A 24,130-nucleotide genomic window follows, 5' to 3' on the forward strand; every position below is an offset into this window, starting at 1 on the left:
CTATATATCTATACCTACATGCATATATACAAAGAATATCCAATCGGAGACGCCGAACGATTATTGAAAACTTGGGCACTTTCTCCCCTGCCCTTTTAAGCTGCTACTCCCTCCCTCCCTCCCTCCCCCCGCACCGAGATTGTATCCGAAGTCGTCGGATACCACCCCCACCCCCTCCCCCTCCCCGCCTTCTCCGATTCCTCCGCTAACGGGAAAGGCGCTTCTCGCTTCAGAAACGCGCACGTAACGTTCACACGCATTTCCAGGAAAGCAAAGAGGGGCCGCGATTCTTTGGCCAAAGGAAATAGATTGGCGCTGTTCTTCCACCCTCCTCCTCCTCCTCTCCTCCTCCTCCTCCTCTCCTCCTCCTCCTCCGTTTCACTCCCCCACCCCCGTCCCCACCCCCCACCCAGCCAGCCCCGTAAACTTCCACCTCTTTCTACTCTTTCCCCGGTCCGAGCTGGGGCTAGCTTTTCTCCGTCCGAGACCATCCCGACGCGCTTGTGCGCCTTCGCCCACCTCCATCCTCCCGTCGCCGCCGCCGCCGCCGCCGCTCGAAAGATGGGAGAAAGGGGCGATCGCGCCGGACTCGCTTCCCGCAGCCCAGCCTGCGAAGCGGAGTCCGCGCTTTAAATCGATTCGCTTGCGGGGCCCCCCCCACTTTTTTTTTTTACTTTTTTCCCCGCTCCTCGGAGAAACCCAGGCACCGCTCGGCTTTCCTCGCCAACAAAGGTTAGCGAAACTCTTCGGGCCATTGGGAGCGAGCGGGGTTGTTTTCCAAGCCGGGAAGGGGGGGGGTGCTGCGAAAGTTGGGAAGAAGAAAAACCCGTTCCGGGCACTCTTTTAAACAAGAGATCCGAGCCCGGACTCTCGGGGCTGGTAGCGGAGTAGGGAAAAACTCTTTTCAATGCTGGTTTATTGGGGGGGGGGGGTAAATCGGGGCGGGAAGCTCCGGTCTGGTTTTGGCGCTTATTTTATTTTTATTTTTATTTTAATTTTAACACGGGGGAGGATGGAAGACCACCTTTAGGTTGCCGAATAAGAACAATAACTCGGAAAATCAGATGCTTGTATGAAATCTGGCAAAATTCAAATTAACGTCCCGACGATTAAGCCCCGCCGAAGCTTAAGCTTATGCTTTTGCTTTATAAGATTAGGACTGCCGCAATGCAAATAGCCACGTTTTCGTATTTGACACCCTCTCAACTTTTAAACCTAACACAGGCATGCCTAGAAGTAGTCCTCTGCGTGTGTGCATGAGAGTCTGTCTGTCTGTCTCTGTGTTGTGAAAATAGCTGCATTTTCCGTAGATTTCATGCAAGTTTATTTGCTTCCAACACCAGAGGAAAACTGTAATAAAGTTTTGTCTACCAGCCATGATTTTCCCATTTCTTTCATTACTGTATAACTATTCACTAGCAACGTCCTTTTTCTTCATGCTATTTCTTCTTTTTCTTCATGCTATTTTCTCATCTGCAGTTATGAGAAGAGAATAAAAACCAACAACAAAAATTAAGCAATTCATAGAACACCATTTAGCCTGGAGAAGCACTTGGGTTTCCATCCCTTGCAGCTGCAGCTGAGGGAGAAAATGTGTTGAGGAAGCTGCTGCTTGATTGTTGTGCAGAAAAGCACAATTTGAAGTAGAGAATCCTTTCCCCAAATTGTTCCTTAGTGGTGGTTTTTAAATGTGCCTAAAAGTAGAAAATATTTTCTATGTAACTGGAGAATGAATCATATCAACTCTATTTAAATGTAAAGAAAATAACTTGGCTTATGGACCACATTTGAGCCCAAAATTTTCATTGCTAAGCAAGACAGTTGTTAAATGAATTTTGCCCCATTTTATGGCCTTTCTTACCACAGTTATTAAGTGAACCACTGCAGTTGCTAAGCGAATAACATGGTTGTTAATTGAATCTGGCTTCCCCATTGACTTGCTTGTCAGAAGGTCCCAAAGGGTGAACCTGACACTGGGACGCTGCAACCATCATAACTACGTGCCAGTTGCCAAGTGTCCAAATTTTGATCACTTGGGGATTCAGCAACGATCATAATTGTGACAAATGGTCATGTCACTTTTTTCAGTGGTGGTGTAATTTCAAACCATCGCTAAATGAATGGTTGTACGTTGGAGATTACCTGTATGTGTTCAAAGAGCAGAGTGGCCCTTGGTCCAGAAAAAGTGTAATTTTTGTTTAAAGTCACAGCCCAGTCCAAGCTAGTACAGTTGGATTTAAAATAATCCCAAGTAGATGCTCAAAAGATGAGTCCTATTGTATTCTCATTCTGTTGAAACATACAGGGTTTAAGAATTCTCTCTCAGCTGATGTTATATATATTTTTGTTAAACCTTCTGTAATGTTCTTCTCTCTATCCTATAGAAACATGTATTTAAATGAAGGTGCCTTAAGGACACCAATAAACTTGTTCATTTGCTAGACTGAGCCAAGAAGATGGTTTTGTAGTGTTGCTTTATTTCTGCTTTTCCCAACTTGGTGCCAGCCCAATGGGTTGGATGTCGTGTTACCTTTCTTCAACACTCGGTCTCCTTACAAGGCCATGAATTGTGACTTTGATTTCATCCCTGAGACAGAGCATTATAAAAGAAAGTGGAAGATGACCTAGGTCAGGGTTTCCCAACCATGGCGACTTTAAGACATGTGGACTTCAACTTCCAGAATTCCCTAGCCAGCATGGAATTCTGGGAGTTATTATTATTGTTATTATTAATTTTATTTGTATACCACCCTTCTCCCGGAGGACTCAGGGTGGTGAACAGGGCAATACATATTAAAAAACAAGATACAAAAATTAAAAAAGTTGAAGTCCACATGTCTTAAAGTTGCCAAGGTTGGGAAACCCTGAGCTAAAGTAAAGTTATTTGGAAAAACTCAGGTGCCAGAAATGTTCATAGAGAGAAATGGCTTTTGGAGATACAAAACTCATCTTCAACAGTCCTTGGTACTTTCTCAGCTTGTTTGGTTTTCCTGCAGATGTTTTATTACCCAAACTAGATAACATCAATGCTAGTGACTACTGATGTTATCTACTCTGGGTAATGAAACGTGTGCAAGAAAACAAACCAAGATCAGAGAGTGCCAAAGACCCCCTCATTCAAGGACAAGGAGGTATCTACTGTAGCTTCTTTGAGTTGAGAATTATAGAATGTAGAAATGAGATGGATCTAAAAAGGATGGGGTAGATATTCATCACAGATTCATACAGAAAGGTGACAAGACTACTTCATTCAAGAGAAGTCAGTTTAATTGTGTCCTAAAATTTATTTTATTATTCCTATTCCACCTTTATTATTTTTGCAAATAAATAGGCAGTGAAGAGATCCAACACAACTTCCTCCTCCTATTTCCCCTCCTCACAACAACCCTGTGAAATAGGTTGGGCTGAGGGAAAGCGATTCAAAGTCACCCAGCTAGCTTTCATGGCTAAGAAGGGACTTGAACTCACGGTCTCCCCTTTTCTAGCCTAGTGCCTTAATCACTAGACCAGGGGTAGGCAACCTTGGCTCTTTTATGACTTGTGAACTTCAACTCCCAGAATTCCTGAGCCAGCATGAGTGGCTCAGGAATTCTGGGAGTTGAAGTCCACGAGTCATAAAAAGAGCCAAGGTTGCCTACCCCTGCACTAGACCAGACTGGCTCACAGTGATGGAAATTTCCTCTTAATTCAGAAAATGTAAGATAAAGAAGGATGCACCTCCTGGAATTATTGGCAGATAAGCAGAGTGACTCATTCGGAAATGAAGAGTCTCTTCTGAGGGGAGGTGCTTCGGGCTGTAGGAGCTGTCACCAGTTGCTTGTACATCAGTACAAGCTATTGATTTATTTAGCCTGTTAATGTCAGTTCTTGATCTCTACTACTTGCTACTCAGTCCGTTTCTCAATGGAGATGACAAGGGCTGAACTAGGACCACCTCTATTAATGTACTTAGGAGGCCCCTTTTGTCTGCTCTCCTTATTTTCTTTTGCACAACTGAACCGTGCTGGGGGTGGTTGATTTCTGTCCAGGATTTGCTTATCTGAGCAGAAGATAATTCAGAGGATTTTGGAATTGGGAGAGACTAGCAGAGAGTTCGTTTCCCAGAGTGCATATCCCATGTGTTGCATCTACTGGACCAGCCTCTTTAACCCTGCTGGCAGCTAAGCGGATTCCTTCTAGAATGTAGTTTGGGAATGGTCTAAAGTTGACAAGTTTGAGTTCAGATGCTATTCCCCTTAAAATGGGTCACATTTTCCTGTGTGAGGCTACTTCAGGGCATTTTTTTCTTTTTAACCAAAACAAAAACCCTCACATGGGACTGCCTTTGCACAGAAGCAATAACTCACTTGGGTTTTTCAGGAGGAATCTGTGAACAGGATCTTACCGCTATGAGATTCTGACTTTTCAACTGTGCTAAATTTTCTCTCGGTCCAGTAAAGTATTATTCACAGATCAATTAAAAAGAGTTTTCTGTAAGCTTTTTCATGCAGGTAGTCCTCAACTTACAAGTTTATTTAGTGAGCATTCAATGTTACAACAGCCCTGAAAAATGTGACTTATGACCTTTTTTCAGAGTTACGACATTTGCAGCATCTCCAACTGGTTCACATTTATGACTGTTGTTGCGTCCCGGGGTCATGTGATCACTTTTTGCAACCTTCTGACAAGCAAAGTCAATGGAGAAACCAGATTCACTTAACAACCCTGTTACTAGGTTATCAACCGAAGTGATTCACTTAACAAAGGCGGCGAGGAGGGTCGTAAAATGGGGCAAAACCCACTTAACAAATGTCTCTGTATAAGGACAATTATAGATTTACCTCTTTCTCCAATATTACAGAGACGCTAGGTTTCTAAATGCAGGGAAATGTTAATGAATATGAGCTGTCAAATATGCCATCTACTTCAACTTTCTATATTGCTTTCTAGCGATATAGTCCCCAAAATATTTTCCCCCTTATTCTTATGAATCTGAGATTAGTTTTAGAGTTGCGGTTGACCATCTCCTTTTATTGTGGTATCTTTGTAGGGAAATAGACAAAAAAATTAATTAATCATATATTCTTCCTGCCAAAGATTAAAAAACAAACCATGGTAGCAATGGGACACGCCTAATTCTTATTTACTGAACTGATTACATGGGAATATTTGAAGTGTGGGATAGATAAAGCCTTCTATCCAGAGATTCAAGAGGCAAGATTTAGGGTGGTATACTATTCATCAATTATAATTAATATAATTTATTAATTATATCAAAACCACTAGTGATGTTACTGGGTGGGGCAATGAAATGTCTGCAAGGAGATTGCCCAGATCAGAGATCACTAGGAAGCCAAACATTCAACCCTGATTTATAAAGATTCTCCATTATTGCAATTATTTTTATCAATTAGTTTAGAGGAAATGAACTCAGAAACACACAACATGACAAGGCCAAACATGTCCTTAGATTCAGAGCAGCTCCTGTTGATTTCATGAACATGGCCATTCAGATTTCCTGGCACGTATGTAATTTGTGTTTTGGTAATTTTTGGTCCATTTCTTCAGTTGGCGTTTTCACTTCCTGCTCTAGTATTCAGCCATGAAATTCCCCTGACAAATTATCATCCAAATCCTGACCAGGACCCACCCTGCTCAGTTTTGGAGCCCAGATAAGGTTAACCAGGAGCTGCTACCTGCCAGTATCTTAGTTCAATAGGAGGCATTTTATAGGATCAGAATGAAGACTTAAGAGTAGGTGGTCTCCAGATTCATTATACTACATCTCCTGTTATTCCCAACCAGCGTGTAATAATGAGAGATTGTGGCCAATACATCTAAAGGTCACCAGGTTGAGAATGCCAAATGATAGTCCTTGACTAACAACCATTAGTTTAATGCCTGTTCTAAGTTACAACGGGGCTGAAAAAAGTGACTTACGGTCAGTCCTGCAATTAACAACCAACCCAACATCCCCACAGTCACGTGATCAAAATGGCTGCAACTCACTGAATGGCCACATTGTTTAGTGATGGAAGTTCTAGTCCCACTTGTGGTCCATAACTTGAGGACTACCTGTTCTACTTTCAAATCAGTAAGGGCAACCGTTTGAGAGCAAGCAGACGTCAGTCAAACACACAGTGCGTCATTCTAACTTTGGCTTCCCGAAGATGTTTGGCAGGAATTCCAGTAGACTCTCTCAAAACTACATTTCATTGCAGGTGACCTTGGCGGGATATAAATGGAATTAAAATAAAATAAAAATAAAATAAATCTTGAAAAAAGTTCAGCAGGTTGGACCTGGTTAGTATTCAAATGAATGACAGTTGGGAAACCAAGGCTGGCTGTAAACTAGATGAGGAATTTGAGAAAAGATCTCACCCGAGAAGAAAATCATGATGAAGCACTTTTGTATTCTTATCAAGAAAGCAACGTGGACATGTTGGCTAGGCAGCCATTAGACATCAAAGTCAACTGGGAAGGATCTTTGCCTTTTCCTCTGCAAGCTGCAGGCTAATTCTCTTTGCTATTCTTGGACTCACTCCCTTCCCCACTTCTGCCTTTCGGTGGTTGCTGAGTTAGACTTTTCTCTCTTTGAAGGACCAGTTAGTTCTTTCAACCAATATCAAGCCCTCAGATTATGAAACAGAATCCTGCTTTCTCCGGCCTGAACATGTTCTGAGTTACGTAATAGTTTCAAAACCATCTTGTAACTGAGATCGACGGTGAGATTAAACACTCTGTAAAGAGGTTTAAGTTGAAAAGGAAGCTGCCGTGGTTGGGATCTTAGCAAGAGAAAGTATCCAGGCTTGGTAGCAGAAGGAAAGGAGAAGCAAATGTTAGCAGTCCAGCAACACAGCAAGTGGAAGAGGCCGTTTATTTATTTATTTATTTAGTTTTATATACCACCCTATTCCCGTAGGACTCAGGGCGGTTTACAGGGCAAAGTTTAAAAAACAATATAAAAGTTAAAATAGAAATAGAATTAAAATAAATTAAATTAATTACTAGCCCAACAAATTAAAACAAAGTTTAAAACTTAAAACCCCTCAGTCCAGGCCAGATAGATCAAAGAGCCAAGTTTTCAGGTTCCGGTGAAACGGAACGAAGGTCGGGGGTGATCCAGAGTTCCACCGGCAATTGATTCCATAGGGCAGGCGCGCCCACAGATAACGCCCTCTCTCTGAGCACTCCCTGACCGGTGGCACCCTAAGGAGGCCCTCCCTATGGGAGCGCACAGGACGATGGGAAGTTAACGCTGGCAGCAGGTGCTCCCTAAGATAATCCAGGCCCATGCCATTTAGGGCTTTATAGGTCATCACCAGCACCTTGAATCTCACCCAGAGGGCAACTGGGAGCCAATGCAGCTCGAGGAGAAGAGGCACTACACAGGAGTATCGGGAGACTCCCATCACAACTCGCACGGCTGCATTCTGCACCAGCTGAAGCCTCTGAGTGGTCCTCAAGGGCAGCCCCATGTAGAGAGCGTTGTAGAGAGGTCATGAGCGCATGAGTGACTGTGCATAGGGCATCTCGGTCCAGATAGGACCACAACTTAAAAACTGCCATAAAATGAAAAAGTAGCACCAGACCCAGAATTTAGAATAACGTCCATTTCCATGCTGTGCTTTCCACTTTGGGGAAATTTTATTCGGTGCATTTCAAACTGAATCCTTTGACTTCCATGCCTGATCTTCTGGTTAGAGCAATTGCCTACAAATCTGATTACCTTAAACTGCTCTCTACAAGAGATTGGTCTGACTCTTGGGGGGGAAAAACCTCCATCAATTGTGGGTGCTCCAACATTGGAGGTTTTGAAGAAGAGACTGGACAGCCATTTGTCCAGAAAGGTATAGAGTCTCCTCCTTGAGCAGGGGGTTGGACTAGATGACCTGCAAGGTCCCTTCCAACCCTATGATTCTATGTTCTAAAAGGGAATTCTAGAACTAGAACAGACCTGCCAGCTTTCATGAAGGTTTCTTATATTTCTTTATAATATGATCTGTGGGGGGAGTGATGTTTAGCCACACTTGCCTATTCCTCTGTTCTTCCCCATCACCATCCCTGAAGGGAACCTAGTTCTTCTGTTTGTCATTTTAAGAAGCAAACATTTTGGCTCATCTCTTTTATGAATTTTGCAAGACGGGCTGGTTTTCTTGCAGGAATGAACCTGCAGTTTCAGAAGCTCAGGTTTCTTTGAGATAGATCTGTATGGGTAGCAGTTTAAAAATACATGAAATTAACAAATCAAACCCATACTAGCGCTTCCAGGTAGTCCTCAACTTACAACCATTTATTTAGCAACCATTCAGAATTACAACGGCACTGAAAAAGCGATTTACGATGGGTCCTCACACAACAGTCACAGCATTCCCATGATAAAAATTCAGCCGCTTTGCAACCAGTATGTATTTATAAAGTTGCAGCACCCCAAAGTCATGTGTTTGCCATTTGTGACTTTCACGGCTGGCTTCTGATAGGCAAAATCAGAATAGGGGGGAGCTGCATTTGCTTAATGACTGCATGATTCACTTAACAATGGCAGAGATTCACTTAACAACTGTGGCAAAAAACGTTATAAAATCAGATATGACAATTAACAATCACCTTCCTTAGCAATGGAAATTCTGGTTCCATTTGTGGCCATTGGTTGGGGACTATCTGTATAGTCATGCTGAAGAAGCTGGCATAGAGGCTCTAAGGACCAAGACCAAGAATTTCTTATCCACCATGATTCTCCAAAGAACCATGTTCACCGTATTTTGCCTTCTATTTTTACTGGAAAGATTGCAAATAATTTGTGGCAAATAATTTCTGAGAACCTGTGCAATTCACCTAGGGCTGCTTCATTGTTTCATATTTACAGTAAAAGGGCATTTCAAAAACGACCAAGGAATATATATATACCCTTTAGCATCAGAGTGGTAATTTATTTCTATCTACTTAAGAGTAATTCTCTTCCCTGAACCTCAGGCTCAATAGAGCCAAAATTCTTCATAAAATGTCCATATTTTGGGACTACAACTTTTTAATTCCAGTCTTGAACAACTCCATTCACGTTCTTTGCCAGAAATGGTACCCTGTAGTGTGATGCTTGGATAAACTCCATGCAATAAACTATCAGTAAAAAAATATTTAGAATGTTTGGGATTTGGGCACTTAACAGTTCTAGGTTATTTTCCCAATATTTTTCACTAAACTTGCTGAGCTGGATAAAATTTATCTAAAAATTTTTTCAAGCAAACCTTATCAGAGAAAAAATGAACTGGAAAAAAGTACTGTGGGTGATCTATTCTTTGTTTGAGAGCCAACTGAAGCTTAAGCAGCTTTTTAAAGTCAGTCAACGAAAAATTTGAGATCAAGAGGAAAGCCTAGTTTGAATTGTCAAACTACCAGCCCGTAGGCCGGACGCATCACGCGGAAGCCGCGCCCACCCCATTGCTGACAATGGCAAAACAGTCCCAATACATTGTGTGACATCATGAGTTTGACATGTCTGGTCTATGGAGATTCTCAGTCACCCAGGTCACGGTTGTCCCAAAGGTGCTTTTTCAGGAAGCAACTGAACTTTCTTGTTTTTCTTTGAAGACATTTCGCTTCTCCCCATCCAAGAAACTTCTTCAGCTCTGACCGGATGGTGGGGAATAGAAGGATTTATATTCCTTGCAGACAGCTGTTCATTTGCATTCTTTTAGAGAATCAGTGAGGTCACCTGGAGGTTTTATCTATGTCCTCAAGGTCACCTGAGTGGTGCCGATGGGTGTGGAGCCTTCATGGAATTGCAGAATGTTTTCTGCCCTGTGTCCCCTTCAGGGCAGGAACACGGGGCAAAAAACATCCTGCCGCCAAGAAGGCTCAACACCCATTGGCACCGCTCAGATGACTTACTTCACCATTTGCCTGAGGGTCACAGGTGCTCGTGGCCTCACTCATACAAGCAATGGGTGGTCATGCATGCGCACACATGCCTGCCCCTTTCACAAAACCATCACCTCTTTCTCCCCCTCCCCCCCTTCGCCTGGGCTGCCAACCCGGAAAGGTTGGGGAATTCTGCTTTACAGCCCTCTCTAAGCGGTTTACAGAGTCAGCCTATTGCCCCCAACTATCTGGGACCTCATTTTACCAATCTCAGAAGGATGTAAGAGCCTTGGTGGAGCAGTGGGCTAATGCCTTCTTAAGTAACACCAGCTGCCTGCAATTAGTGCAGGTTCGAGTCCCACCAGGCTCAAGGTTGACTCAGCCTTCCATCCTTCCGAGGTAGGTAAAATGAGGACCCAGATTGTTAGGGGCAATAAGCTGACTTTGTAAAAATGCCGCTGGGGGGGGAAGCAAAAGCCCTAATAAGCAGGCATATACATAGAATGAAGGCTATTGCTAACCACATTGATTTGTGCTTCTTAGATTGTAAGCCGCCCTGAGTCTTCGGAGAAGGGCGGGATATAAATGGGATTTTTTTAAAAAAAATGTAAGACTGGGTCAAACCTTGAGCCAGCGAGAATCAAACTGCTGGCAGTCGGCCATCAGCAGAATCAGCTTGAAATACTGCATTTCCAACTACTGCACCACCATGACTCAATTAAGTGAATCGCGTCTTATTTTATGACTTTTTTTGCCATCATTAAGCACATCATTTTTTTAAAGTGAATCACGTGGCGTTAAGCGAATCTGGCTTCTCCCATTGACTTTGCTTGTCAGCCGCTCTCTGGGAAGCTCACCAGTGACAATCTGAAGACACCATTCCTCTCCCCGCTGCCCCAAGATGCTGCAACCATTGTAAATACGTGCTGGTTGCCAAGCATCTGAAATTTGATCAGGCGACTGGGGATGCTGCAAGGGTCCTTCCTGACTTGTTTTTTCCAGTGCCGTTTGCATTGTGAACAAGTCATTAAATGAATGTTGTAAGTTGAGGATTTGCCTGTACCTAATATTTTGACTCACCAGGCCAAACCAGGTTAATACCCTTGATGCAAGTGATGTTCAGGTGCCTCTCTGTGAATTGACTTTTATCTTCCTTTTCAGATGCAGCTCTGATAAACGATCGAGCTGTCCACTAGTCAATTGGTGGCGCGATGGTCCCCCTGTGCTGTTGCTGCCCGCCGGCATCTGCACCAGTCGTGGTGGCCATGACAGGCCCTGCCGTCCCTTCCTACCATTTCAAGAGTTTCTGCGGAGAGTTTGAGCGGGTGGAAAGTGCCTTGGAGCGACTGGAGGCCAGTGGCTTCTACTGGGGCAGCCTGTCAGGGGCTGAAGCCAAGCGGCTCTTGACTTCCCAGCCTCCTGGTGTCTTCCTGGTGAGAGATTCCTCCAACCATCACCACCTCTTCACCTTGAGTGTCCGCACCAGGACAGGCATCACCAACCTGCGTATTCAGCAGCAGGACTCAGCTTTCCACCTGGAGGCCTTGCCAGGAGCTGGCCATCCCCCAACCTTCAGTTGCGTGGTCCAGTTAGTTGAGTATTATCTCTGCCTTGGGGCTGTAGAAGGGGGTCCCTGCTACTTGGAGAGTGAGGGTCAACCTCCAGTGCCTTTGGCCCTCTCACAGCCACTCCGTTGCAAGGTGCCCACTTTGCAGGAGCTGTGTCAGCGGGCTGTACGAACCAGCGTGCAGGGCAGAGGTGACACCAGGGCTCGGCTGCAGACGCTGCCAGTCCCCCAGGCATTATTGAACTCAATCTGCAGCTAAAAGGAAGGACCAAAGCACCCAGTTTTAAGACCTTTTAATGAGTGCAGAATTGGGGGCCTTTCCCTGTTAGAATGGATGAGCAGAGCTGATTGTAGATAGTGTATTGCTGATGCACCCCAATTTCTTGGAATAAACCATCTGACAGCTAAGCCAACCTTTTCATTGTGGAGCTATTTATAATGAGCCTTCCAAAAGCTACTGAAAATTATCTGGGGGGAAAAAAGGGATTGGCGGAGGTTAGTCAATGGATCTGGAGCTGTGTATCCTGTATAATAATCCCCTTCCCCATTTTTCCAAGTTAGCGACTTCCGTATTTCAAAAGCTGCTTGCGCAGGTAGAAGTCAAAGTTTTTATTCTATCCATATGCAAAGCTGCCTTAAGCACCTCCCACTTGTTCTCATCTTTAGTTGAAAGTTGTTGAAAGGTGCACAAGTTTGTGTGAAACAATCCGTGACAAATAGCTCTGCTAACCGCACAAGCAACATCTATGAAGTCTGCAGCAGCACTGCCCAGTAATGAAGTCAACAAGATTGTATTTAGCTCCAACTATTACGCATCTCTCTACAAACTCAGGCGGACAAGAAGATTGTACACCCAGTAAGTGTTTGAAATCTACAACCAACAGCCTTCTTTCTCTAGAAGATAGATAACCCCAAGGCCAGTCTGAAGGCAGATTTTGAGCAATAAGCCACACTGCACCAAATCCCCAGCGGTCCTCTCCTCCTCTATTTCCACTTTGCCCATTGCGGGATCCTGACCTCTCCTTCCCCCACTTCCAGTCACTGCCTTTCGTAAAGGTCATTACTGTAACTTGACAGCTTTCAAGAATGCTGACTCAGAAATCAGTTACCAGAAAGAAAAAAAAGTTCAGTGACTTGAGTGTTTTTATAGGCAGCCAGCGCAGATATACCACTCAAAGGCGAGGAAGATGCTAGTTTCGTAGTCAAGGGGCAATTCACAAAGAAACAAAATCTCAAACCATGCAGCACAAAGGTTAGAAAATGTGATTGTAGATGGCAGTTTTGTGCATTTCATGCAAAACTTTCACTAAGGTAGCACAGTTCAACGATACTCCACTCTTTAAAGAACTTTTCAATTTTTAGTCCCAAGTCGAATGTTTTTAAAAACCTCCTGCTCTCAAATAAACCTTGATCATCTGCAAACTGACTTGATTCTTTCGCTTTCCGAGTTCATTTACGATTTCTTACTGGCAAGCCAGACCTCTTCCCGGATCCTATTGGGAAGCCCAGCCAATTCCTCTCCAACAATAGGAAAAAAGGATGTTTTTATCAAGAGGCCAGTTTGCTTTCCTGCTTCCTGAGTGAAAGTAACAAAAGCTTGCAAGAGGTAAAAAGTCAGCTTTTTATCTCCTCAGAGATCTACCTTTGGGACAGAGCCTACCTTATTTCCCCTATTTTTTTATTAATTGTTCACCTTTGCACTACTATGTTCTAAGATGGCGGCGCCTGGAATGGCTGCGGCTGCATTGGCTCTTGAAGGCGAATAGTTTTGGGAGGGATAGTAAGGGCTATAGGCCACATGATCAGGAAGATTTTAATGTGTTTGAGCAACATGGTGGAACTAAGGTAACATACGACCGACAATCTTTGCTGGCATGGCGAGTTTCTAGTTGTTTTGGAACTGTTGGTGAGACCGTTAAAAGTCGTTGGCGCTGTTTGAATTTGTTCTAGCAGCAGCAAGATCTGACTGCTGGCCTAGTGATGGATTGTATTGCAAATCAGGGCTGTTTCCAGAGGAGGCAGAGGAGGAGAGGACCTGGAGCTTATGGAGCGAAGGAACTGGATAAGGCTGTCGGCAGGCCCAGAGGAAGAGAGAGAGGCTTTTGGAGGAGTTGGTGGCGGTGGCAGTGTGCTCCAGGGGCGAAAAGAAGCAAGGCCTCTTTAAGGAAAAGGTGGAAGAGTCAGGATCAGAAAAAGGAAAGAAGGCGTGGTTGTCAGAATACAAGCGAATTTGAGGGCTAATCCACATGGAGCCCCATTTCCATCTGTCCTGTGTGCCATCGTTCACTCCCTAGAGACTAAAATGGACAATGTGAAATTTGAGCGGGCCACGAACAAGGAGTATATATCGGAGGTGGTGACCCTTTGAGAGCTGTATGCAACGAAATTTCATTTTGATGTATGCCGATTGGTGTACATTCAAAGTGACAATAAAGTTATCATTACAGGTGAGACTCGAAAAATTAGAATATCGTGCAAAAGTTCATTTATTTCAGTAATGCAACTTAAAAGGGGAAACTAATATATGAGATAGACTCATTACATGCAAAGCAAGATAGTTCAAGCCGTGATTTGTCATAATTGTGATGATTATGGCTTGCAGCTCATGAAAACCCCAAATCCACAATCTTAGAAAACTAGAATATTGTGAAAAGGTGCAATATTCTAGGCTCAAAGTGTCCCACTCTAACCAGCTAATTAAGCCATAACACCTGCAAAGGGTTCCTGAGCCTTTAAATGGTCTCAGTCTGGTTCAGTAGGAATCGCAATCATGGGGAAGACTGCTGACCTGACAGTTGTGCAGAAAACCATCGACACCCTCCATAAGGAGGAAAAGCCTCAAAAGGTAATTGCAAAAGTTGGATGTTCCCAAAGTGCTGTATCAAAGCACATTAATAGAATGTTATGTGGAAGAAAAAGGTGCACAAGCAGCAGGGATGACCACAGCCTGGAGAGGATTGTCAGGAAAAGGCCATTCAAAAGAGTTGGGGACTTTCACAAGGAGTGGATTGAGGCTGGAGTCAGTGCATCAAGAGCCACCACACACAGACGGATCCTGGACATGGGCTTCAAATGTTCTATTCCTCTTGTCAAGCCGCTCCTGAACGTCAGAAGCGTCTTACCTGGGCTAAAGAAAAACAGACCTGGTCTGTTGCTCAGTGGTCCAAAGTCCTCTTTTTTGATGAGAGCAACTTTTGCATCTCATTTGGAAACCAAGGACCCAGAGTCTGGAGGAAAAATGGAGAGGCACACACTGCAAGATGCTTGAAGTCCAGTGTGAAGATTCCAGTCTGTGTTGATTTGGGGAGCCATGTCATCTGCTGGTATTGGTCCACTGTGCTTCATTAAGTCCAGGGTCAACACAGCCATCTACCAGGAGATTTTGGAGCACTTCATGCTTCCTTCCGCAGACAAGCTTTATGGGGATGCTGACTTCATTTTCCAGCAGGACTTGGCACCTGCCCACACTGCCAAAAGCCCCAAAACCTGGTTCAATGACCGTGGGATTACTGTGCTTGACTGGCCAGCAAACTTGCCTGACCTGAACCCCATAGAGAATCTATGGGGCATTGCCAAGAGAAAGATGAGAGACATGAGACTGAACAATGCAGAAGAGCTGAAGGCCGCTATTGAAGCATCCTGGTCTTCCATAACACCTCAGCAGTGCCACAGGCTGGTAGCTTCCGTGCCACGCAGCATTGAGGCAGTAATTGCTGCAAAAGGGGCCCAAACCAAGTACTGAGTACATATGCATGCTTATACTTTTCAGAGGTCCGATATTGTTCTATGTACACTCCTTTTATTGATTGCATGTAATCTAATTTTCTGAGATTGTGGATTTGGGGTTTTCATGAGCTGTAAGCCATAATCATCACAATTACGACAAATCACGGCTTGAACTATCTTGCTTTGCATGTAATGAGTCTATCTCATATATTAGTTTCCCCTTTTAAGTTGCATTACTGAAATAAATGAACTTTTGCACGATATTCTAATTTTTCGAGTTTCACCTGTACTTTCATCTGCAAGACCTTATCAATAACCTCTTAAAGGTAAAAGAGTACGGAGTGTATGTGTGCACCCATTCTAGAAATAATTCCATTTGGGCAGGCAAAGTAGAGAGAAGTGGTATTGAGGGTGCAGGGAACCATGATCGAAAACCGCATCAGAAATGGCCTCTTTCCAGTTCAGTTTAAATTTGGCAAGACAAAGACAAACAGAAAGAAAGAATGAGGTGAAAGGGAAGAAACCAATCCCCTGAAATTATGCCTTGGAGCGTGTTGAGTAAGTAACGTAAATGAAAGAACTGTGCCCATGTAGCATTCTCAAAACAGCCAGGCCTGTCACCTCTCCCAGCTCATTTGTATCGCCAATCTTCCTCTCTATTCCCTTCTCATATTCCATTCCCTTTTTGTGCCAAGAAGCAAACATGTCAATCTGGGAAGTGTGAAGTCAACATTCAATTCACAGAGCTCTCATTGTCGGGATGAGCAGAGGCAAGGAAAAAAAAACATGCTCAGGTTACCACATGTTCATAATTCTCTTGACACCATGGAACTGTAGTATTTTACCCACAAATACTTTTTATTGGATGATGTTAGTTAAGATAGGCTCAAAGGCCCACCAGTGTACGTGGCAGGAAAGCCAGAGTTTACACTTTAATCTTCCTCTTCATCATCTCCACCGCCAGCACCGCCCTGGCCCTTCTTGGCGTTCTTCCTCTTGACGCGGCCTGGCCGGCCACCACCATAAGGTGAACGGAGTGAGAAGTCAATGTGCTTTTGGGAGTCTAGCCGAACAATGAAGGAAGGGATGTTCACCACTTGCTTCCTTACACTAAAAGGGGGAAAGGAAATGATTAGATTAGTGAATAATCTCGTCTAGAACTCGTGGGAAATATTTGACAAAACAAACAAGCTCTACAAATATTTCCTGAGCTCACAGCCTCAGTAGCCTCAACATTCAGAAGTCAAAGCCCCGACGGCCACTAACTTCAGGGTTATGTATAGAGTGACTGCAAGAGGTTTTTGGATCCATTTGTTTTGGAACCTAATTTCACTCAGGGATCCCTTTGTGCTCTCCAAGCTTGGTTGTTTTCTTGCAAATATTTCATTACCCAAACTAGGAAACATCATCACAAGCACCCCTCATTTCAACCCTGAGCTATGAATATTCTCTATTGGAGTTTCTCTCTTTAAAGGAGAAATTGTTACTCATAATAAATTACAGAGCAATCAGAATGGTGTTACTGCTAACTCGACAGTAACCTAGTCAGACAAGAAACTCGCTTAGCAATGACCAAATTTCATGCTTTGTAATTTTAATCTGTTTTGTTCCCCCAGCCCCTTGCCTGCCCATAACAAAGCATTTAAAATTGCCTTGCCAGTGCAAGCAAGACATGTATTCAGTGCAGCAAAAGCATCAAAGCACCAGTTGTAATTTGCAAGCAAACAGAACCTATCATGGCCTTTATCTCCCCATTAAATATACCATATTTGGCACCATAGAATCATATACTAATTTACAAAACAGATATGGAACTATATTTCGGAAGTAGCCAGCACACCATGGAAGAAAACTGATTTATATGTGAAAGTTGCTGTTGCTGCCTATAATAGGTAAAACCTAACTAATTCCAGCTTGTGGTAACATATAATTAAGGAAATGGGAAATTTGTAGTCCACCAAAAAAGTCAAAACTATGACTCTTGGCAACTTTTTTTTGATGGGGTTGCTTACTGGAATTCAGCAACTGAAGATAGAAAGAAAAAATCCTCCAACCCGTTGCAAAATCCATCAATTTACTTGTACGGAAGGATCATATTAGGTTACTGCTGTGCTTGCTAAGTAGGAGCAGTACTTGGTGTTACCTTGGCTACCCACGTGGCAGACCTTCACAAGGTGTACGGCCAAGCCGCAGTGAACCTTGCCGAAATCTTTGACAGTTGTTTTGACACTGCTATTCTACTGAGCTATCCAAGGTTTCCATCCACAAAAGGGTTTGGTGGTATATGTGAAGGCCCAAGCCAGGGCCAGAGTTTATCGCTGCACAGGCTACACATAAAAGATATTGCAAATATTACTTCAGAGGCACACGTCCTGATGCTGACACCCAATGTCAGCAGTTCACAGGTATCTTAAAATTCACATTCCCCAAACTCTTTGTCTCTCAGCAGCATACCGGATGTGTCTCTGGCGGATAAGCACACGAGCATGATGGATGGACTTAGCCAGGCCCAGTTTGAAGACCTGGGTTTGGAGACGACGCTCCAGGAAATCCTCAATTTTCAGACCCAGGATGTAATCCAGTTTCATTTTGCCTTCATCAAGCACCCCAATTCTGACCAAACGGCGCAGCAAGGCATTGCCTGAGAGAAATATGAGAGACATCAACAAATTGGTCTTTCCATATAAATGTTGAGACAATGTTCAGATTAGCATGTTTATGGGTGCGCAGTACTGAAAGATACAACCATCACAGTTAACTGGCCATGCAAAGAAATACAAATGAAGCAATCCCAGAATATAGAAATGGTATTGGGACAGCAGCAGGGTAAGGGGTAGATTGTAGAAAGTATTTATCAATAACTGTGTGTTTCCAAATGAGCAGAGACCTTGAGATTAAAGTTCAAATCTCTCCTCAACATCAAGGGCAGCCATGTTCACAGAACATATTTAGTCCAATCGGACTGTTCTGTCAATTCTCAACCACCTTAACTGACTCAAAAAACTGATACTACAGAATCCCTACCCATTTATTTAAAAAAGAGCCTAGTATCTTAGCAAGCTCTTACACAAGGTGAGTAATAATGTGTTTTCAATACTAACCCGTGTTATTACTCAGGCTGGCACACTATTGGCTTGGCCACTGTGGCCAAACTATTTCTGGCTGGTATTTCTTACCTTTCCCACCTTGGTAGTCAACTTCATAATAGACAAGACTCTTTTAAACTTTTTTTTTTAAAAAAGATGACGTATGGAAGCTAGAAAGGGTATAGTTTAAACCTGTCATAACTTAGGTTTGTTTACAACTACACTCTCAACTATCAGTGATAAATTGGCTCCATTAATGCTTTTTTTGGTATTTCATTAACTATCCTCCCTTGACCCCATTTAACACGTTGTGGAATCCAGGCATTTGTGTAATCTTATAACACACACTACCTATCTTATAATCAGATTAGTTACTTACAGAGCTGGCATGAGGAAAAAAAAGTTAAATATATCAAGGTACTCAGCAGGCTTCTTCGAGTGACTCACAGGTCCGAAAGCAACTGCGCCAAAGCTGTTGGTTCAGTGTCTAGTTTTGCCGTATTACCTTCAAAAAGGCGCCGTTGATCTTTCTCATCCAGGGTGAGCAACTCTCGGGCAGCTTTGCGGATCTTGGCCAAAGTGAACTTCACTCGCCATACCTCCCGCTTGTTCCGCAGCCCATATTCACCTAGAAAAAGAATCCTAAAACTTTTAAAATGCAGTTACAAGGATCACAGCTGTTCAATCAAGGACAGATTCTTTTCCCAACTTGTAAGGTCTTCTTAGAATTAGCCCCATTCCTCTGGAAAAACTTGCTCTTGATTAGCATACCTCTTCCCGCGGGGAAGTTGGGTATAATTTTTATTAAAAGTTTTACAAAAGACATATAAACTAATATAAACTAACCCAGAGCAGAAATAATAAGGAAAAAAGTGCAGGAGGAATCAGAAAGAAAAAACAGGAGTTTCCAATTTCCTTTGGATTGTATATCACAAAGTTATGATAGCCACATTGGTGTAGTGCAGAGGTAGGCAACCTTGACTCTTTTATGACTCGTGGACTTCAACTCCCAGAATTCCTGAGCCAGTCATGCTGGCTTAGGATTTCTGGGAGTTGAACTCCACGAGTCATAAATGAGCCAAGGTTGCCTACCCCTGGTGTAGTGGTTAAGGTGCTGGCATAGAAACTAGGAGGCTGTGAGGTCTAGTCCCACCTTAGGCATGAAAACCAGCTGGATGACCTAGAGCCAGTCATTTCACTCCAATCCACCTCACAGGGTGGTTGTTAGGGGGAAAAATAGGAGGAAGGAGTATCATTAGGTATGTTCACTACCTTGTTATATAGTTGTATATACATACATAAACACACACATATTACCCTATGATTAGAAAAAACCTTCACTATGATCTATTATTTTCCCCAAACCATCAAAATCACAAATGCATTTTATTTCCGTTTCATGCAAAAATCTCTTAGGGGCCTCCAATTCTCCTTTATAATTTTTCTTAAAAAAAACCCCATTCTCCTTCTGGACAGAATTCAATTTGAATCTTTGTTGGTTAAAGTAAATATCATCCCTTCCAATTTATCCATCAAAATGAGATCTTTTTCTTTTAATTTTTCAATTGGAGAATTCATTTCCCAACTAAAGAGGAGTATTTCTTTTCTCAATCATTGTGGCACTTTGGAAGACGACAGAAACACAAAACAGTCCTGGGACTTATTTTATAGAATCATATGGCTGGAAGGGACCTTGGAAGTCTTCTGCTCCAATCCCTGGCTCAAAGCAGGAATCCTTATACCATCCTGGACAAATGGTTATCCAACTTTTCTTGAAAACCTCCAGCTATAAAACATCCACATCCAGGTGGCGAGCTGCTCCACTGTTTTCACTTGACAGCAGCTATGAATTTATTTATTTATTTATTTAATTACATTTATATACCGCCCTTTCCCGAAGGACTCAGGGCGGTTTACAGGGTGATTAAAAAACAAAGATACAAAAGTTAAAAACAGATTAAAAAAAATTATATTCATCCCTGCATAAATAAAACCCGTTAAAATTAAGATTAAAGCTAAAATTAGAATTCTCAGCCTTTATTTATAGTTCTTAATAGTTTTATCATCCATTCATTTAGCAGATTGTTTTACTTCACAAGGCACAATTTATCTAGAATCAAGAGACAAATGAATAAATCTTACCGATAAGTTTCAACTCCTGATCAAGGCGTGATTTTTCAAAAGGCCGCCTGGGGGTGACATAAGTCTTCCGACATACCCAACTCCTGGCAACTGGCATTCTAGTCTAAAGAGACAGAGGCCAAGCCTGTGGACAAACGATATAACATTTTAAACAAATGCAAGCCCTGTAACAGAAATCACCAGATATATTACTATCTATATACCACTCAAATCTGTGGCAGACTCAACTGATAGAGCTTCCATTATAAGTGGCAGTCTCATCCAGTATCATTTAACACTACCTAATTATCTCCATGACTATTTCATAAACCAAATTCATCTTTCAGTTCACATTCTTAATTGGGAATGCCTTTTTATACAACAGTGAACCGCACCAGCCTTTTATAGATTTGTCTCACCTCATCAATTTATTCTCCTCTGCTTCAAGCCAGAAGCCATAATTTATTTTCCTTTTCTCTTTTGACTAGCTAGATATTACTTCTGAGGAAGGTGGGGAAAATTTCCACACAAGACACCAAACCAAACAGAATTTTTAAACTTTAAACAGATGGTTTCAACTCACATGTACCACATTAATTACCGTTAGTTCTGGATAAACACAGGGATGTCCCATTTCCAAATTAGGGATGGATAGGATCTTAAATGGATGGAAAAGACCCCACAGAACAAATGAAAGTTTAAAAAAACCTAGCTTTCACGGTCCTTATAAAGCTTTGCTTATATTCACTAATTTACAGAATAGGAAGCAAAACACCCCAGTTAAGGGAATGGAATATATGTAGTTTACAAACAGGGGCAACTCACTCACACCTAGGTTTATTCTGCACCTCAAATCCATTTTGTATTAAATTCAGTATTCATTTAATCGGCATTGTCTTTCTTAGATGTTCTCAAAGAGAGGAAAACCGTACTGCGATATACAGTATTAACACTTCAAAAAACCATCAGTTTACTCTGAACGGGCAAGGCCTTATTTAGCTGCCTATACATCGCACGTAAAAGAATCATCAGCATTCAGCCACTCACAAAACTTTCAATCGGCGTTTTCTCGTGCTCTTACTTTATTTAAAAATGCTTTTAGGTGGCCTCGTATAATGTCTTTTATAATTGTCTATTGCCCGGAGTCACTTCAGGGTCAAACGGGGCTTTCATCAATTTGACAACACAAAATAATCTCCCACTTTCCCCCAAAGTTTTAAAGAGCGATCTCAGAAATAGGATTTAGTTTCTCTTTTTTTCCCCCAGGTTGCTGCCCTTAGCAAGATGAGAGAGGGCCCTTGAGGATACCTAGGCTTTTTAATTCCAAGTTTTGAGAATCCATTCCCAAAGTACGAGTTCGGCATTTAAGAAACCCAAGTTTCATGCCGCAGAAAGAGGAATCACTAATTCCAGGGAAGGACATCGATAATGGTGCAGGAACTAATTCAACTACTGACCACCTAAAAAAAAAACCAGGCCCGAGAAGGGGGAAACACGCGGGTAACTTCTATTATCCCTCATTCTCACGATGTGCTGGCCGGAACGGCTGTTAAGCTGCCATTCAGCAACTCCTGAAGGGTAGGATGGCCACGATGCCGGAGCGGCCGCCTGCGAAACGCGCAGGGCCGCTTCCCAGGGCCGACACACGTGCAGGAAGCGGGGGACGGGGAGAAAATGGAGGCTCGGGCGCCAAGCTTCTCGAGCGCATGCGCTCCGCCGCTCGCTACGCGCAGGCCCCGAGACCCCTTTTTCTTAAACGAACTCTTTTTCGATCGCTGGCCGCCGCCGCCGCGGCTCCATTCTCCCGGTTCGACTCGGTAACGCCAGTCCTAGTCTGGCAAGGTAAAAGCTCCCTTACCTCCCACCTCAGACGACAACGACAAGCAGGAGGGGGGGGAAAAAGGAAGAGGAGAATCCGGGGAGTCTGCTTTTATAGGTCTTGTGAGCAGCTCCGCCTTCTCTCCCTACCAGCCAGTAGAAATAAGACATTTTTCACGCCTGGCCTATTGCCGGCGATTTGCTTAAAAGCATAACAGCCAATGAACGTTGGCTTTTTGTGTGACAGAGAAACTGGCTAATGACGAAAGTACCTCTCGGCGTTACGGCTCCTTCGCCTTTAACAGTACCAAAAGGCAAAACGATATGCTACTGGGGAAGAGCAGAGGGCTAGTACTAGTAGCGCCAGAAAGAATGAAGCGACTGGGCCAAAGCCGAAAGGACGCTCAGCTGTGGATGTGTCTGGTGGTGAAAGGAAAGTCCGATGCTGTAAAGATTTTTTCTCCATAGGAACCTGGAATGTAAGATCCATGAATCAAGGAAAACTGGACGTGGTCAAACAAGAGATGACAAGACTGAACATCGACATCTTAGGTATCAGCGAACTAAAATGGACAGGAATGGGTGAATTTAATTCAGATGACCACCAGGTATACTACTGCGGGCAAGAATCCCTCAGAAGAAATGGAGTAGCCTTCATAGTCAATAAAAGAGTAGGAAAAGCAATACTGGGATACAATCCTCAAAATGACAGAATGATCTCAGTTCGAATCCAAGGCAAACCATTCAATATCACAGTAGTCCAAGTCTATGCCCCAACCACCAGTGCTGAAGAGGATGAAATTGACCGGTTCTATGAAGCCCTACAGCACCTTATAGAACTAACACCAAAAAATGATGTCCTTATCATCATGGGGGATTGGAATGCTAAAGTAGGAAGCCAAAAGATAACCGGAATAACAGGCAAGTTTGGCCTTGGAGTACAAAATGAAGCAGGGCACAGGCTGATAGAATTTTGTCAAGAGAATACGATGGTCATAGCAAACACTCTTTTCCAACAACCCAAGAGACGGCTCTACACATGGACATCACCAGACGGTCATCACAGAAATCAGATTGACTATATGCTCTGCAGCCAAAGATGGAGAAGCTCTATACAGTCAGTAAAAACAAGACCAGGAGCTGACTGTGGCTCAGACCATGAGCTTCTCCTTGCAAAGTTTAAGCTTAAACTGAAGAAAGTAGGGAAAAGCACTAGGCCACTCAGGTATGAATTAAATCATATCCCTGTTGAATATACAGTAGAGGTGACAAATAGATTTAAGGAATTAGATCTGATAGACAGAGTGCCTGAAGAACTATGGACAGAGGTTCGCGACATTGTACAACAGGTAGCAACCAAAACCATCCCAAAGAAAAAGAAATGCAAGAAAGCAAAATGGCTGTCTGAGGAAGCTTTGCAAATAGCTGAGGAAAGGAGGGAAGCGAAAGGCAAGGGAGAAAAAGAAAGATACACCCAATTGAATGCAGAATTCCAGAGAATAGCTAGAAGAGATAAGAATGCCTTCTTAAACAAACAGTGCAAAGAAATAGAAGAAAACAATAGAATAGGGAGGACCAGAGATCTTTTCAAGAAAATTGGAGAGATGAAGGGAACGTTTAATGCAAAAATGGGCATGATAAAGGACCAAAATGGCAGGGACCTAACAGAGGCAGAAGAGATTAAGAAGAGGTGGCAAAATTACACAGAAGAACTATACAAGAATGAGCTTAATGTCCCTGATAATCACAATGAGGTGGTCACTGACCTCGAGCCAGACATCCTAGAATGCGAAGTGAAGTGGGCCTTAGAAAAGCTGAGCAACAACAAAGCTAGTGGAGGTGACAGTATTCCAGCTGAGCTATTCAAAATCTTAAAAGACCATGCAGTAATAGTGCTACACTCAATTTGCCAGCAAATTTGGAAAACTCAACAGTGGCCACAGGATTGGAAAAGATCAGTTTACATTCCAATTCC

At 43.1% G+C, this 24,130-nt stretch overlaps 2 protein-coding genes across 3 annotated transcripts; one reads left to right on the plus strand and one right to left on the minus strand.

Annotated features, from left to right (window-relative positions):
• The first annotated feature begins 427 nt into the window (after positions 1 to 427).
• On the plus strand, positions 428 to 12,815 carry LOC308677585 (suppressor of cytokine signaling 3-like). Its single transcript, XM_081344125.1, has 2 exons — positions 428 to 732; positions 10,999 to 12,815. Exon 2 carries the CDS (start codon positions 11,049 to 11,051, stop codon positions 11,661 to 11,663), a length of 615 nt encoding a protein of 204 aa, XP_081200251.1. The 5' UTR covers positions 428 to 732; positions 10,999 to 11,048; the 3' UTR covers positions 11,664 to 12,815.
• A 3,152-nt stretch (positions 12,816 to 15,967) lies between these two features.
• Positions 15,968 to 22,293, minus strand: LOC308677586 (small ribosomal subunit protein uS4). Of its 2 annotated transcripts, XR_014028524.1 has the most exons (6): positions 22,196 to 22,293; positions 20,359 to 20,482; positions 18,722 to 18,844; positions 17,585 to 17,771; positions 17,274 to 17,457; positions 15,968 to 16,240 (listed from the first exon to the last, which is right to left on the minus strand). XR_014028524.1 is itself a non-coding variant. In XM_081344126.1 (5 exons), exons 2-5 carry the CDS (start codon positions 20,453 to 20,455, stop codon positions 16,063 to 16,065), a joined length of 585 nt encoding a protein of 194 aa, XP_081200252.1. In that variant the 5' UTR covers positions 20,456 to 20,482; positions 22,196 to 22,293; the 3' UTR covers positions 15,968 to 16,062. The 2 variants fall into 2 exon arrangements, 1 of the variants encoding a protein (XP_081200252.1); XM_081344126.1 differs by lacking the exon at positions 17,274 to 17,457.
• Between the last annotated feature and the right edge of the window lie 1,837 nt (positions 22,294 to 24,130).

The sequence above is a fragment of the Vipera berus genome (genome assembly GCF_964194415.1).
Source record: "Vipera berus genome assembly, chromosome: Z".
Classification (NCBI taxonomy): Eukaryota; Metazoa; Chordata; class Lepidosauria; order Squamata; family Viperidae; genus Vipera; species Vipera berus.

Excerpts from the sequence above, each read along its gene's own strand:
- LOC308677585 (XM_081344125.1), top strand. The coding sequence starts at position 11,049 with ATGGTCCCCCTGTGCTGTTGCTGCCCGCCGGCATCTGCACCAGTCGTG.
- LOC308677586 (XM_081344126.1), bottom strand. The coding sequence starts at position 20,455 with ATGCCAGTTGCCAGGAGTTGGGTATGTCGGAAGACTTATGTCACCCCC. Across the intron at positions 18,845-20,358 it reads TCAGGAGTTGAAACTTATCG|GTGAATATGGGCTGCGGAAC; the intron begins GTAAGATTTATT and ends TTCTTTTTCTAG. Across the intron at positions 17,772-18,721 it reads TCAACGGCGCCTTTTTGAAG|GCAATGCCTTGCTGCGCCGT; the intron begins GTAATACGGCAA and ends TATTTCTCTCAG.